Source organism: Triturus cristatus, chromosome 11 (assembly GCF_964204655.1).
Source record: "Triturus cristatus chromosome 11, aTriCri1.1, whole genome shotgun sequence".
NCBI lineage: Eukaryota > Metazoa > Chordata > Amphibia > Caudata > Salamandridae > Triturus > Triturus cristatus.
This window is the reverse complement of record NC_140594.1, coordinates 135,978,124-135,991,378: the sequence shown is the minus strand read 5'-3', so window position 1 is coordinate 135,991,378 and position 13,255 is coordinate 135,978,124. Positions and strand designations below refer to the sequence as shown.

The 13,255-nt window shown below is 50.3% G+C and overlaps 1 protein-coding gene across 6 annotated transcripts in view; it reads right to left on the bottom strand.

Moving 5' to 3' along the window:
* CIT (citron rho-interacting serine/threonine kinase) overlaps positions 1–13,255 on the bottom strand; it is a 1,313,172-nt gene that overhangs the window by 1,047,615 nt on the left and 252,302 nt on the right. For all 6 annotated transcript variants that reach the window (XM_085636268.1, XM_085636269.1, XM_085636271.1 and 3 more), the window contains exon 10: positions 5,024–5,207. In XM_085636268.1, coding sequence (XP_085492394.1) covers positions 5,024–5,207 — 184 coding nt within the window. The remainder of the gene's footprint in view (positions 1–5,023; positions 5,208–13,255) is intronic.

Here is a 13,255-nt window from a genome sequence, read left to right as displayed (position 1 = left end):
CGGGTAAAGAAAAAAAACGAGAAATCTTCCTGATGATTCGAAGGGAAAAGAAACAGGAGGAAACAACTGAATTGACCTGAAAGTGAACAGAAAGTGAGGGATCCAGGAGGATACCAAGGGTCTTGACCTTAGGAACTGGGAGCGGGGGAACACCAAGTGAGGAGGGCCAGTGAGAGGGGGACCAGGGACTGCAACCACCTCTGGTCAGGACTAATTCCGTCTTGTCCGGGTTGAGTTTGAGGTGGTTGCAGTTCATCCAATCCTGGATGAACAGCATGACGGATTGGACATTTGAAGCAGAGGAAGAGGAGTGGGAAAGGTCAAAAATTAGCTGGAGGTCATCGGCGTAATTGAACACCGTGACCTCGAGCTGCTGTAACATAAAAATAAGGGGGTAAATGTATAAATTAAACAAAAGAGGGGAGAGGGAAGAGCCTTGGGGAACTCCACATGCAACCTTACGAGAGGTAGCGGTGAAACCAGCAAGATGGACTGCCTGAGCCCTGTCACTCAGGAAGGACTTAAGCCAGGTGAGGGCCAGGCCCTCTATACCCGCCGCCTTGACACGGGTGAGGAGGATGGAGTGGTCCACCGTGTCAAATGCGGCGGATAGGTCTAAAAGAATGAGGGCCTGGGGGACGTTGGTATCAATGCCCTCGCGTAGGCTGTCCATCACTGAGATCACTACCTTCTCCGTCGAGTGGAGGGGGCGAAAGCCCGCCTGCCGGGGGGAGAGGCAGTGGTTGGCTTCCACATAGGTGCTCAGGGTGCTGGTTACATGGGTCTCCAAGACCTTGGCCAGGTAGGGTAATAGGGAAATGGGACGGTAATTGGAAGGGGATGAAGGGTCGGCACCGGATTTTTTTAGAATGGGAATGACTGCCGCAAATTTATGGGCAGTGGGGACCACTCCAGATTTGAGTGAGTCATTTAAAAGTGTAAGGGGAGGGGTAGGGCAGTGTAGGAAGACTTCTCGCAAGATACGAGCAGGGGCAAAGTCTAGGGGGGAACCTGACTTTACCTTTTGGAGCAGGGAAGAAAGTGTAGCTGTGGTCAGAGGGGGGAAGGAAGTGAGTTTGGAAGTGATGGCAGGGGGGGAGGGATTAGTGAAGGTGAGGGAAGGGGGGGAGATATTAGCCTTGATCGTTGCGACCTTATCAACGAAGAAGTCGTTGAGGGAGTCGCAAAGCGGTTGAGAAGGGGGGATCGAGGCCGTGGCTCTATTAGATGAGGCAAGCTCATGTACTGTGGCAAAAATCTCTTTAGATTGAGATTCAGCTGCTAGTATCCTGTTTGAGTAAAACAGGGTCTTGGCATCAAGTATGCTTTGTTTGTATACTTTGAGCACAGAGAGGTAGATGGTTTTTTTGGCGGGACTATATTCTCTTCTCCATGCGCGCTCTGCTCTGCGTGCGGCTAATTTCTTCTCCTTGAGATCGGGGGTAAACCAGCGATTGGCAGCATGGGCACGCTTCACAGTGATCCGTCTCAGGGGAACAAAATCGTCGCCTGCCCGGGTCAGCCAGCCATCGATGGTAGTCAGCTGGTCCGGGGCGGCGAGGCCCGAGAGGTCAGGGCAGGAATTGGCCAGGGATGAGCAAAAAGATGGCATGTCTGCCCTACCCCATTTTCTAGCCCAGGTGTTCTTTGGGAGAAGAGGTTTAGGCACTGGGGCTAACGCGAGGGAGAAGGAGATTGAAAAATGGTCCGACCAAGAACAGGGGGAGATGACAGGAGAGGTGGTGGGGATATTTAGGGTCCAAACCTGGTCGAGCGAGTGGCCATGAACATGGGTGGGGCTGTGAACGAGGGGACAAAAGTTAAGACTGGTCATGAGGCTGGTGAATTCTTTGGAAAGGGGAGTTTCGGCGGGATTGTTGGGCCAAAAATTAAAGTCACCCAACACCAACACTGAGGAGTTGTTAATAACCAGTGTGGCGAGGATGTCTTGAAGGCAGGAAACAAAATTGGAAGTTGTGTGAGGGGGTCGATAGATGAGAACAGCAGTAAGGGGGGTAGAGTAAGAGCTAGCACGAATTATTAGGCAGTCTACCTCAGGGATAGGAGAAGAGGGGAGTATTTGAAAGTGGGAGTCATTATGTGTTATCAGGGCTACTCCACCGCCTCTCCTGCCCTCCGGGCGATCCGCACGAATGATGGAGTAAGAGGGGGGGAGTGCGGCTAGGACGTTGGGGAGGGAGTCTGCCTTAAGCCAGGTCTCTGTTAAGAACAAGAGGTCCGGGTTGTGGCTGTCAAGAAAATCGTGTAGCTCATGCTGATGGCTAACGACAGATCTGGTATTGAGGAGCGTGGCAGTGGTATTATAGGACGGTGTGTGGGGAACAGGCAAGATGGGATGAGTAGGCGCAGCGGCCCGAGGCCGAGGAAGACAACTTTGAATAATGGCAGGGGGGGCAGCGGGGGGGCTCGTAAGGAGATTTAAATGTTGTAGTGAGTTAGACACAGTCGGACTAATGGTGCCTGGGATCCAGTGAGAAAGAAGCTCAGAGGAAGTGTATGACAGCGGGAGGGCATAAGGGAGAGCCCCCTGCCCCGGCCTGCCGCGGACGGGCGCAGACGGGCAGGACTCTGGCTTGACTCCGGCGAGCCTACGGCGCGCCCGCTGCGCTCGTCCGCTGCGCTGACACATGGGGGACGTTTAGATAGAGGAGCAGCGTGGGGGGAGTGGCGTGGGTGGGGTCGGGCGAACCAGCCCGATCCAAGATGGCGGCCACTACCGCTAGGCGCCTGAGGTGGAATCAGCTGCCAGCCAGCCTCGCTGGGCCCCTGAAAAAGCAGGGTGAGAGTTAAAAGGTACCTGTTGAATTTCAGTACAGGTTATTCAACAGAATCAAGCAATTTAAAAACGAGTGCGTGTCGCCGCTTTCAATCGGCGTGACAACGCGCTAAAAGCACTTAGAAGCTCAGTCGCAGCCCTCAGCTCCCACGAGCAAGCCCACTGCCACCGGGCTGCTCGCAATCGCTGGGGAGACTGTGAAGCACTCCTAAATAGAGGAGCAGCGTGGGGGGAGTGGCGTGGGTGGGGTCGGGCGAACCAGCCCGATCCAAGATGGCGGCCACTACCGCTAGGCGCCTGAGGTGGAATCAGCTGCCAGCCAGCCTCGCTGGGCCCCTGAAAAAGCAGGGTGAGAGTTAAAAGGTACCTGTTGAATTTCAGTACAGGTTATTCAACAGAATCAAGCAATTTAAAAACGAGTGCGTGTCGCCGCTTTCAATCGGCGTGACAACGCGCTAAAAGCACTTAGAAGCTCAGTCGCAGCCCTCAGCTCCCACGAGCAAGCCCACTGCCACCGGGCTGCTCGCAATCCATCATAATAGTCTCAGACTCACACCACTTGAACAAGGAAGTAAATAAGGGCTTTCAGGAGGCCATAACCGGACAAGTCTAGTCAATTAATGTTATATTGAACCTGCAACAACGCTCACATGCGTACCTGTGATTTCAGCGCGGAGCTCGGTTACTGCAACCCAGTTCAGCCTTGCAGATTATTTCATGGTCATTCTCACCATTGCGCAAATTCGTACCAGGAAATAAAGGGTTATCTTCTGAGGACTGACAGTAGCACACGAAGCCTTTTACAGCTCCGGCCCTAAGTACTTATAGGACAGGCTGACCCCATACTATCCTAACAGACCCTTGAGGTCTCAATCAGCCCACCTGCTATGGATATGTCTTATCAGGCGGCCTGCTCAGTACTAGCAGCTAAACATTGGAACTCTCTCGCGGTAGCCCTGAGAAGCCTCCAGGATCTTGAGACCTTCCGCAAACATCTGAAAACCCACCTGTTCAAAGACTCAGCTGCTCTTCCCTCGCCGCTGCCTGGGCCCAACGCCAGAGACACTTGTAATAGCCGTGCTCTTTACAAGTCCCATTATTCATTCAGTCATTCATTCATATCAATCATACTCTGGACTATGGATTTACGGGGGACTTAGTGTAATTCTAGCGTGGTGGCACATGGAGGATGCAGACAGAGTCCACCATAGAGCCCTACTAGTGCACCTGTAACTCAACTGCAATGTTTCAACTTTCTAAAAGTTAATTTAGCTGAACAACACTGCCTGCCTGCATACACTCCCTCACTTACAAGCCAAGGGTGGGAGCACACAGGTGAGCTGTTCTACTCACATCCTCTGAATTAGAAAAAACCCTCTACAGATGTAATGTCACACGAGCATGCCACGGTGCCCAGGCACCTAGAACCAGTCCTGGCGCGCCTCTGCTAATCCAGAAAGAAGGTGCCTCAATACTGCCCCCGTTGACTCCGAAGAGCAGCCGAATGCTGAGCGGCACACACACGCTGGCCCCGCGCTCCACAGAACAGAAATAGCAAAACGACGCCAACCCTGGGGCGATTTGAACTGCGCACACATGTCCACAGAGGGTTTGCCTTCGCTAACGCAGCTTGCATTAATTGTGTGCACAAACATGTGTACCCAAATACAGCAAAAGGAAATGGCAGAGCGTAAAATTGGGGTCAGTCCTTGCATTCAACCTGGCTGACATAGCATGTCAATGTAGGGTAGCAATTGTATGTTTGCCAGCAGACCCCAAACAATTCACGGCGCGCCAACAAATATTGTTGCTCTCTTCTGATGGGGTTTCCATTTCTTCCTTCCCTTCCTCCTTTCCTTCAGGGCATAGGCAAGGGCACATTTTTTCAATACGATTAGCTCTATCCTAAGTGTGCACGACCCCCTCCCCCAGTTCACACGCACCTGCCCCGAGGGGCAAACCACTGCGCGCTCCTTCACCGCCTCCCCCGCATTCCGCCCCCACGATGCGCTATCCCCAACACACCCGATCTGATGCCACACGCCCAAATACCCATCACAAACGGACTACAGCAGCCTTCTGGACCAACAATGTCATCAATTGTAATTGCAGAATACATGTCACCCCAAAAGCATCATCAAAGCGAGAACCCACACAGCTTCCCAAAAAGCAGAAGCCAGCGGCAGCCCTCCCCGCAGTAAAAGTTGCCCACCAGCGGGTACTCACTCGGATCTGCCGAGGACGCCCAGCGCCCTGCTGAACGAGAAGCCCACGAACGGCAGATCTCTGCCTGAGAAGCCTGCCGGGCTCAGCTGGCACGGAGCGGATAGCACCCGCACACTCTTCTCCGGCTCATCGAAATTGGAGGTGTCATCTTCGGACTTGAGGGTCGGCACGAAGGGGGGAGGAGCTGGTGGAGAGAGAGAGAAGAGAAACGGTGGTGTAATTCAGCGGAGAAGTGCGGCTCGACGCGCGCTCGCGATGGCACTGCAGCCCCTGCTCGCTATCCCTCCAGCGGGCGGACTGACTCACCGCCACGGAGCCCTCTCACAGCAACAAGAGTTTAACCCCTTGGCGCGCTCGCCGCAGCAGCGGGCAGGGTGCTCTGAGCGCCCGGTGCAGCCAGGAGAGGAGAGCGCGAGCCCGGGGACAGCAGGACCGTGGCTCACCTCAGCGCGAGCCCCACAGAGGCAGCTAACCACAGCGCGAACCTGGTGCTGGCCACCACAGAGGGCAGGGGGGCAAGCACCCATGTGCCGGCCACAGCAGCTTACCTCAGTGTGAGCACCGCGTTGGCTGGCCACAGCAGAGTGCAGGAGGGAAAAAGCACCTGGGCCCTGGCCCGATGCTGGCCACCACAGAGGCCAACAGGAGGGCTAGCACCCGAGCCCCAGGCCGGTGCTGGCGCCAACACGAAGCAGACAGGCACGCGGCACGCACCCAGCTACAGGACGCTTCACACAGGGTAGTCAGGCGAGCTGCAGGTACCTTGCCGTACACGTGCGTGCGTGTGGTGCGTGTCTGAGAGCCAGCCTGTGGGAGCGTGTGCGTGTGTAAGAGTGAGCTGTCTACCAGAGCAGGGGGAGTGTGTGTGTCATAAAGTGGGAGTGTGTGACAGTGTTTCTGTGGATAGCAAGTGGGAGGGAATCCCCTCACTTGGGCACAGGAGGATGATACATTGTGGGGGGTGTAGCAATGCAGCAAGGCTTGGACTCGGTTGCTAAAATTGATGCAGTCCGATTTTTAGGCTGTGTATTACATTTCACAACTAAAACACCTGTTCCTTATCTGCAATTACACAACACTTAGGCGATATTTGATAACGAAGGGACAGAAGTTGCGTGGCAAATTAAAGCAGACTGAGGTCCACAGCTTTTAATATAAGTGAAATGGAGAATGCCGTGCCACTGACGGAGGCTGCCTCCTTATGCCGGCCCGTGGCGCCTGCGAGGAAGCCGGCTCCGGTGTGCGGCAGCCCCATATTAACCCGACAGAAATGCCCTGTGCTAAAACGGTTGCCATGGATCCAGTATGGATCTCCGTGAGAAGAGAGGATGATGGGAGATGAAGAATTGGGTACCAATATCGCAGCCCCTGCAGTGCAGAATCCCATGGCCTCGCGCGCTTGGTTACCACATTTATCCCATTCGTGCCCACACCACCGCCAGACCGCACACATGATTTATGCTGACGGGTGCCTGAGTGACAGACGAAGACCCAGTCGCCGCTGGAGATTAAGCTTCTCCCCCCCCCCCCCCCCCCAAATCCTGTCGCCAAGGGCTCTCAAGCCTCGCAGTTTTAACTCCTACTTCACCGAGAAATCTGCATTCGCGCCAATTTCCATCAAACGCCAATTCGCCAAAGACTTCCAGCTGGGAAATAATGGGGCCATTTAACCTTCAGCCGCTTCCTAGTAAGAGTCATAACAGCATTCAGCCCTCCCACTCAGCAGCTGCCGGGGTCAACTAAACACACGGGCCCCCGCAGACACACACGCGCAACAACCCCTGAAACGAGGCCTCACAATAAGGCACTCGTGAATTGGGGTGGCGGTAATGAGGGGTTCTCGTGGAGGGGAGGATTGTCAAGAGACCTTTTACTAAGCCAGCCAGACTGAAGGCAGCCGAAAAAAAGAAAACAAGCAATTGGACATTGAGCACATCTACGGGGTCGGGGGGCGGCTGGGGTGAGGCACTTCTGCTGGCCCGCTCGGGCTGATCCAGGGAGGGTGGCATTTCAATGCCCACTCTTAGGGACACAGCACTTAAAAATGAGTTATACATGTCAATGAGTCCAGAGTTCCCAAAGAAAAAAACGTATTTAAAATCTCAAGTTTTCTTTTTGAATCAAAGAGCTTAAAAGGGAAAACCGACATCGAGGCAGTACTCCAAATTCTAAATGAGACATTCATTCATCGCTGTCCATATACGCAAAAGCATCTGTGAAGCAGGAAACAGTCTCCTAGGAAATGGCATTTCTAAATGTTTGAGACATTCTAAGTAACGGTAAATAGTTACGGCGAAGCAAAAACACATGGGGATACAAAAACGTATATAGCAGTATCTATGGAACAGAAATAGTGTCCGGAAAAATAACTTTATAAATGATGCTTCCAGAGACCTTTTAATTGATGGTGAATAGCGGAGATTGGACAAAAACACATGAGGATTCAGAAAACACCTCACCATCTGTGCCCTGTAAATCTCCCTACCACGCTCAATGAAAGAGAACCACACCTGCAATTCTGAAATGCACAAAAAACTTCTAGATCCAAAATAGCCAACTAACACCGTGCTTCTGACATTCCACTGCAAATCTGCGTATTGCTTCCATGCGAACTACTTTTACTAATGGCATATTTAAAAAGACTTACAGCAGCATTGGTACTACATAACATGTAACAGATACGAGCTGCAGAAGAGGCCTTAAGTGAAGCGGTAATACGCAGACCTGCAGTGGTCAACCGTAGACCGGAAACACAAATGACACAAAAACAACAATGTAAGAAAATGGATTACTTGAGGTGGACGGCTACCCACCTCAAGAAATAATCAAAATCATCGTCAGGGTGAACCCTCAAATATTAAAATAACCTTAGATGAGTTCCCTGGTAGCTGTAGCACAGAGCAGACAGGACTAACATAGGCCACTGTGTAAAGTATTTGTGCAGTACCACAACAGTAATAAAGTAAAGTGGAAAAACACAAAAAATCCCAAACCAGATTTAGAAAAGAGTAACAATTAACAAACAAATTACACCAAAATGATAAAAATCTAAAAAGGAGAATTGCAGCTATGAGTTTTTAAAGTTTTAAGTAGGTATAGTACCAAGGAGCTGTATGACTGAACCACAGACGCATTTACCCCTGCAGTCATTACAACGACAGCAAGACTACCACGTATTCAATTACCATGCAAGTCTTTAACAAAAAATTTCATTGTAAAGGCATGTATGGTAAAGGAATATGCGTGGCAAAAATGTAACAGGTAAGATGCATATATCCATGCTTATCTATATTTTTATATCAATATCTCTATATATCTATCTATCTACATTTACCACACAACTATCCACACTCACCCTAACCACTTAAAACTACCCTTACCCCCCCAAAAAACCCATACCCACCCTAAAAATATTCTTGCTACTCAAAAACACATACCCACCCTAAAAATACCCTTGTCACCCAAAGTCCCACACCCACCGTAAACCCTAAAAATGCCATTGCTACACAAAACCCCCCTAAACCCCCAAATTGCCCTTTCCGCCCAAAAACCCACACCCACCGTAAACCCTAAAGTTGCCCCTGCCTTCCAAAAACCCATACCCACCTTAAACTCCAAAAATGTTCTTACCACCCAAAAACCCACCCTAAACCCACAAAATGACCTTTCCACCCAAAAACCCATACCCATCCTAAACCTTAAAGTTGCCCAGTAGCCTAAAAGCCGATACCCATCCTAAACCCTAAAGCTGTCCTTGCTACCCAAAAATCCATACCCACCCAAAAATTGCCCTTGCTACCCAAAAACCCATTCCCACCCTAGATCCTAAAATTGCCCTTGCCACCCAACTGAAGATAATAGGAGGGGTAGTTGGCCCCCAAGGTTGTCCTTGGGGGCCAACTACCCCTCCTGTTACCTCCAATAAGTCCCACACAGTGGGATTGCTAAGAGGTCTTCGGAGGCCACGCTCACCTTTCTCCACCACTCTGCAAATGCACCTCCTGGCCCAGTACTGGTTGCGGGATGAAGTCCACTTTACTCCTGAGGGACTTTGATGGCTAAGTAGCCCTCCTGGTACCTCCTGTAAGTCCAACGCAGCGGAATTCCTGAGTGCTGGTCAGAGGCCCAGTCTCCTTTCTGCATCACCCTGCAAACGCGACTACTACGTTATAGTTCGAAATTAGCATTTTAAAAACCTTAGAAATTCACTGAATAAACCATAGGTTTCAGGGACGTTCTAGTTAGTTGGACATTTCACTCGTACAAAACTAGAGAAATTCAGCTGTTATAGTTAGTTAAGCTAACTTAGTCGCGCCCCCACAAAGTACTGCTGATGACGTCACATATTACATCACTCATGACATGGTCCGCGACATCACTGATGACATCATCCACTTAATATCTGATGCACCTCCTCACACCCTAATATAACCTTTCATACAACTACTCAAAAATACAGACATTCTCGAAACCATAGACACACCAGTACAAGTTAGTACATACCCACTCACTGATTTATAGGTCTACATCCATTCACCCATACAGTCACTCATACACGCAGTCACTCCTCAATACAGCCATTGATATATGCACTCATACATCTATACAGATACTCACACACCGCCACTCACCCATACAGTTACTCACACACCTAGTTAGTCACCCAAAGAATCAATCACAGTTATACACACATCATCTTACTTATTCATACAGATACTAACACATACTTACTCTTATACAATCAGTGACAGAAGCACACACTCATCATACAGCCACTCTCACAATCACTCACTCTCACATATAGTCACTTATATACTCAAACATTCACATACACTGCCTTTCACATATGTAGTTACTCATACATGTACCATTGAGACATCCATTCACTCACCAATACAGCCATACACACACTCACCCACCAACACAGCCCCTCACAGATGGACTCATGAACCCATACACCCAGTAAATCACTCGCACACATCCATGCAGGATGTCACACACCCACCCACAAAGACACTCAGGCACCCATACAGGTACTCAGACAACCAATCATTAACCCATATAGACACTCATGTAGCTACTCACCAACCTATGCAGCCACTTACACACCAACTGACAGACTGAAAGATATTCACACAGATTAGTCACTCACCCATGCATTCACAAAGACACGTTTAATCACTCACTTATACAGTCAGTCACACACCCACAAAATCATCCGTACACACTCATACATCCACTCATTCTTCAATACACCTTGGTGGATATAGAGATAAAATTCTTAAGCTTTTCAGAAAAACTCAGTCACTGGATGATGTCACGAGTGATGTCACTGACCATGTCATGAGTGATGTAATATGCAACGTCATCAGCAGTGCATTGTGGGGGTATGAGGAGTTAAAGTCAGCTCAACTAACTATAACAACCGAATTTCTCTGGTTTTGTAGGAGTGAAATGTCCAACTAACTACAACGTCCCTGAAACCTATGGATATTCTATATATCTCACACTTCCAAAGAAGAGACTACACCCACGAGAGAGGACAATAACTCCATAGGAAAAGGGTTTTTTGACTTGCCTATAACTTCGGCACAGTTTGAAGAATCTTCATGAGGTTTTCCCAAAAAAAGTGCTCTATTGATTCTTGTTGCACTTGGAAAGTTTCAGGGGGGTTCGTGAAGCGGGGGCTGAGAAAAATGGGGTAAAAAAGGGTGCGTTTGCAATGTTAATTCCCTAGGAACCCTTTCCACTGGTGGTCCAGCACACACAATGATGCAAACAATATATTCAAATTAATGAGTGTCCGGCTTATATTCATCAATAGTTTGCACTAGGAGCATAATCAAAGAAGGTAATACACAGCATTTATCACAGCATCTGCCGACAGTGTTTCAATTCAAATATTCCTTATTCTTTTTGTTCATTTTTAAAAAGAAACACCATTGTGTAATGATTGTCGTAGCCAATGCGCTTCGTCCTTTCACAGAATTCTTCAGGGCTCCAATTTGTATGCTGAAATATTTGGTTGTGATTCAATAAACCAGTTCTGGTGTTTTATGGTATCAACTCCTATATAGTGACAGAAATTTGAGTCTGTGTGGCCAAATCGCTTCAGCGTCTCTAGCATGGTCGTGCAACAAACCATAGGAATCTGTAAACACGACTACAGCCCGAACCACTGTATGGACTTACACCACATTCAGCAGAAAGGTAGGTATCGTTACACTTATCTTTCTTTTTAGGTCGAGGACTACCGGTCTGCCGAAAGCAGAACCGGAAGTCGGAGATTTAATGTTTCCTAGAGTGGCTATTTAGCCCGCCTCTCTTTTTGCTTCTCCTCCATTGGCTGGCTTCCTAAACGGAGGCCAGCCATTGGAGGAGAGAGCCGTCCCTCCAAATAGGCTCCGTCTTTTTCAGATTCGGGGGCGTGTTTCTTGCTGTTCTTTCCACTTTTTAGCAAAGCCCTTTTTTAGGCGTGTTTTTCTCTCCTCCTGCCAATGGCAAGAGAAGAGAAAAAGAAACACGCCCCCGAATCTGAAACCGCCGCTGCGTTTCTCCGAGTCATTTCTGCTTTGCCTCGGAGAAAGGCAGTGGTGTGCTTGCCTTTTGCTCTGCCTTGTTCCTGTGGTCCCAGCGTGTCCAGCGTTCCCAGCGTGTATAGATCATCTCGGGGGCGCCCGAGGGCTTCAGAGCGCGTCTCCCGGAGAGCGAAAACAGTCCCAAGTGCCATCTTCCTTCAGACCCCGCAGGGTAGCAGGGAGGCCTACAGAGTTGCGCCCCGGCAGTCGCTGCAGCCACCATCAGAGTCCCCTCCTTCTACGCGCCACGTCATCACCAGGGAGCGCAACAATGAGGCCAGGCCGGATCGGCTCCCACTCTCACCCTTTGACGTGCTACAGACCCTCTAGATGTCAAAATCCGGGGGGCAGAAAGGTCTCAGCCCGGAGGGATGCAAAAGCAGATAGGAGATCAGGGGGGGACCTCCACCACCCGTCCGCCGCCCGCACCTGCTCCTCGTAGCGCCAGATCACCCAGCAGGCCAGAACGCCAGGAACGGATCACGCGTCACTCCGGTCCTCCGCGAGCGAGAGGGGCAAACCTCCCCATCATCGAGGCGCTCACTGGAGGCAGGATCAAAGGCAGGTTCCGCTGGAAGGCGCCTCGTAGCTCTGTTACTATCGGCGTTTGGGCAGCGGAGATGGCATTCTCGGGTCCCCTGGGTCGTTCTAAATCCGCAGCTGCCCTCGGTTGTCTCCCGCGGAAGGAGCCCCGGGGCGAGGAGGTTGAATTAGCCCACCTATGCCTTCACCAGTGTCAGGGAGCGCGCGCTGTACCTCCTCTGATAGCCGCCGCTCCTCCGCCTCCGCTCTAGGCTCGCGCGCCTCGCTGTCGGCAGGGAGTACCCGCCATACCTCCTCTGGTAGCCGCCGCGCCTCCGCTATAGGCCTTCGCGCCTCACTGTCAGCAGGAAGCGGGTCGATCAAGCCGGGCAAGGCGCCATCTTGTTGAAAGGCCCGCTGCGCACCACAGCTTAATATGCAAATTTCGGAGCACCCGATCAAATCTGTGGGTCTCGCCGCTCACCATCAGTCCCCAGGAGTCTCCGACACAGGTAGGAGTGGATGGCATTAGTCAACCAGCCCCCAAATGTGGCTTTGAAACAGACCTATACTGAACATGGTCATGCCTTGTGGGTAGCACCGCTGCTCCTCTCCAAGAATGCCACACCGCAACCTGGTTACAAAACACGCATGGATTTTCTAAAACAAGACTTATCCCCGCATTAGTCTGTATTTGAACATGCATATGGTAATAGCGTCACTATCTGATTTGTACATTGGCTCAAAGTTTTCCCTCTAAACCGACTTTTGCACTATACTACGCTCTCTCACTAACTCTCTACCTCACTCTCTAACTCACTACTCAACTCTCTCTTTCTCACAGCAACACAATATCACTACCACAGTAACTATCTCTCACTCTAACACACTACTTAGAAACTTCACTCTCTCTCTCTATCTCACTACCTCACTCTATCACTACATCACTATCTATTTCTATCTCACTCTCACTACCTCACTATATCACAACACACTCTCTCAAAACTTCACTACATCACTCTCTCACTACCTCGCAAATTCACTCTCTGTTTCTAACTCACTAATTCACTCTATCTCACTACCTCACTCTCTCTCTCAAATACACTAAGTCACTTACACTCACTCTTTCACT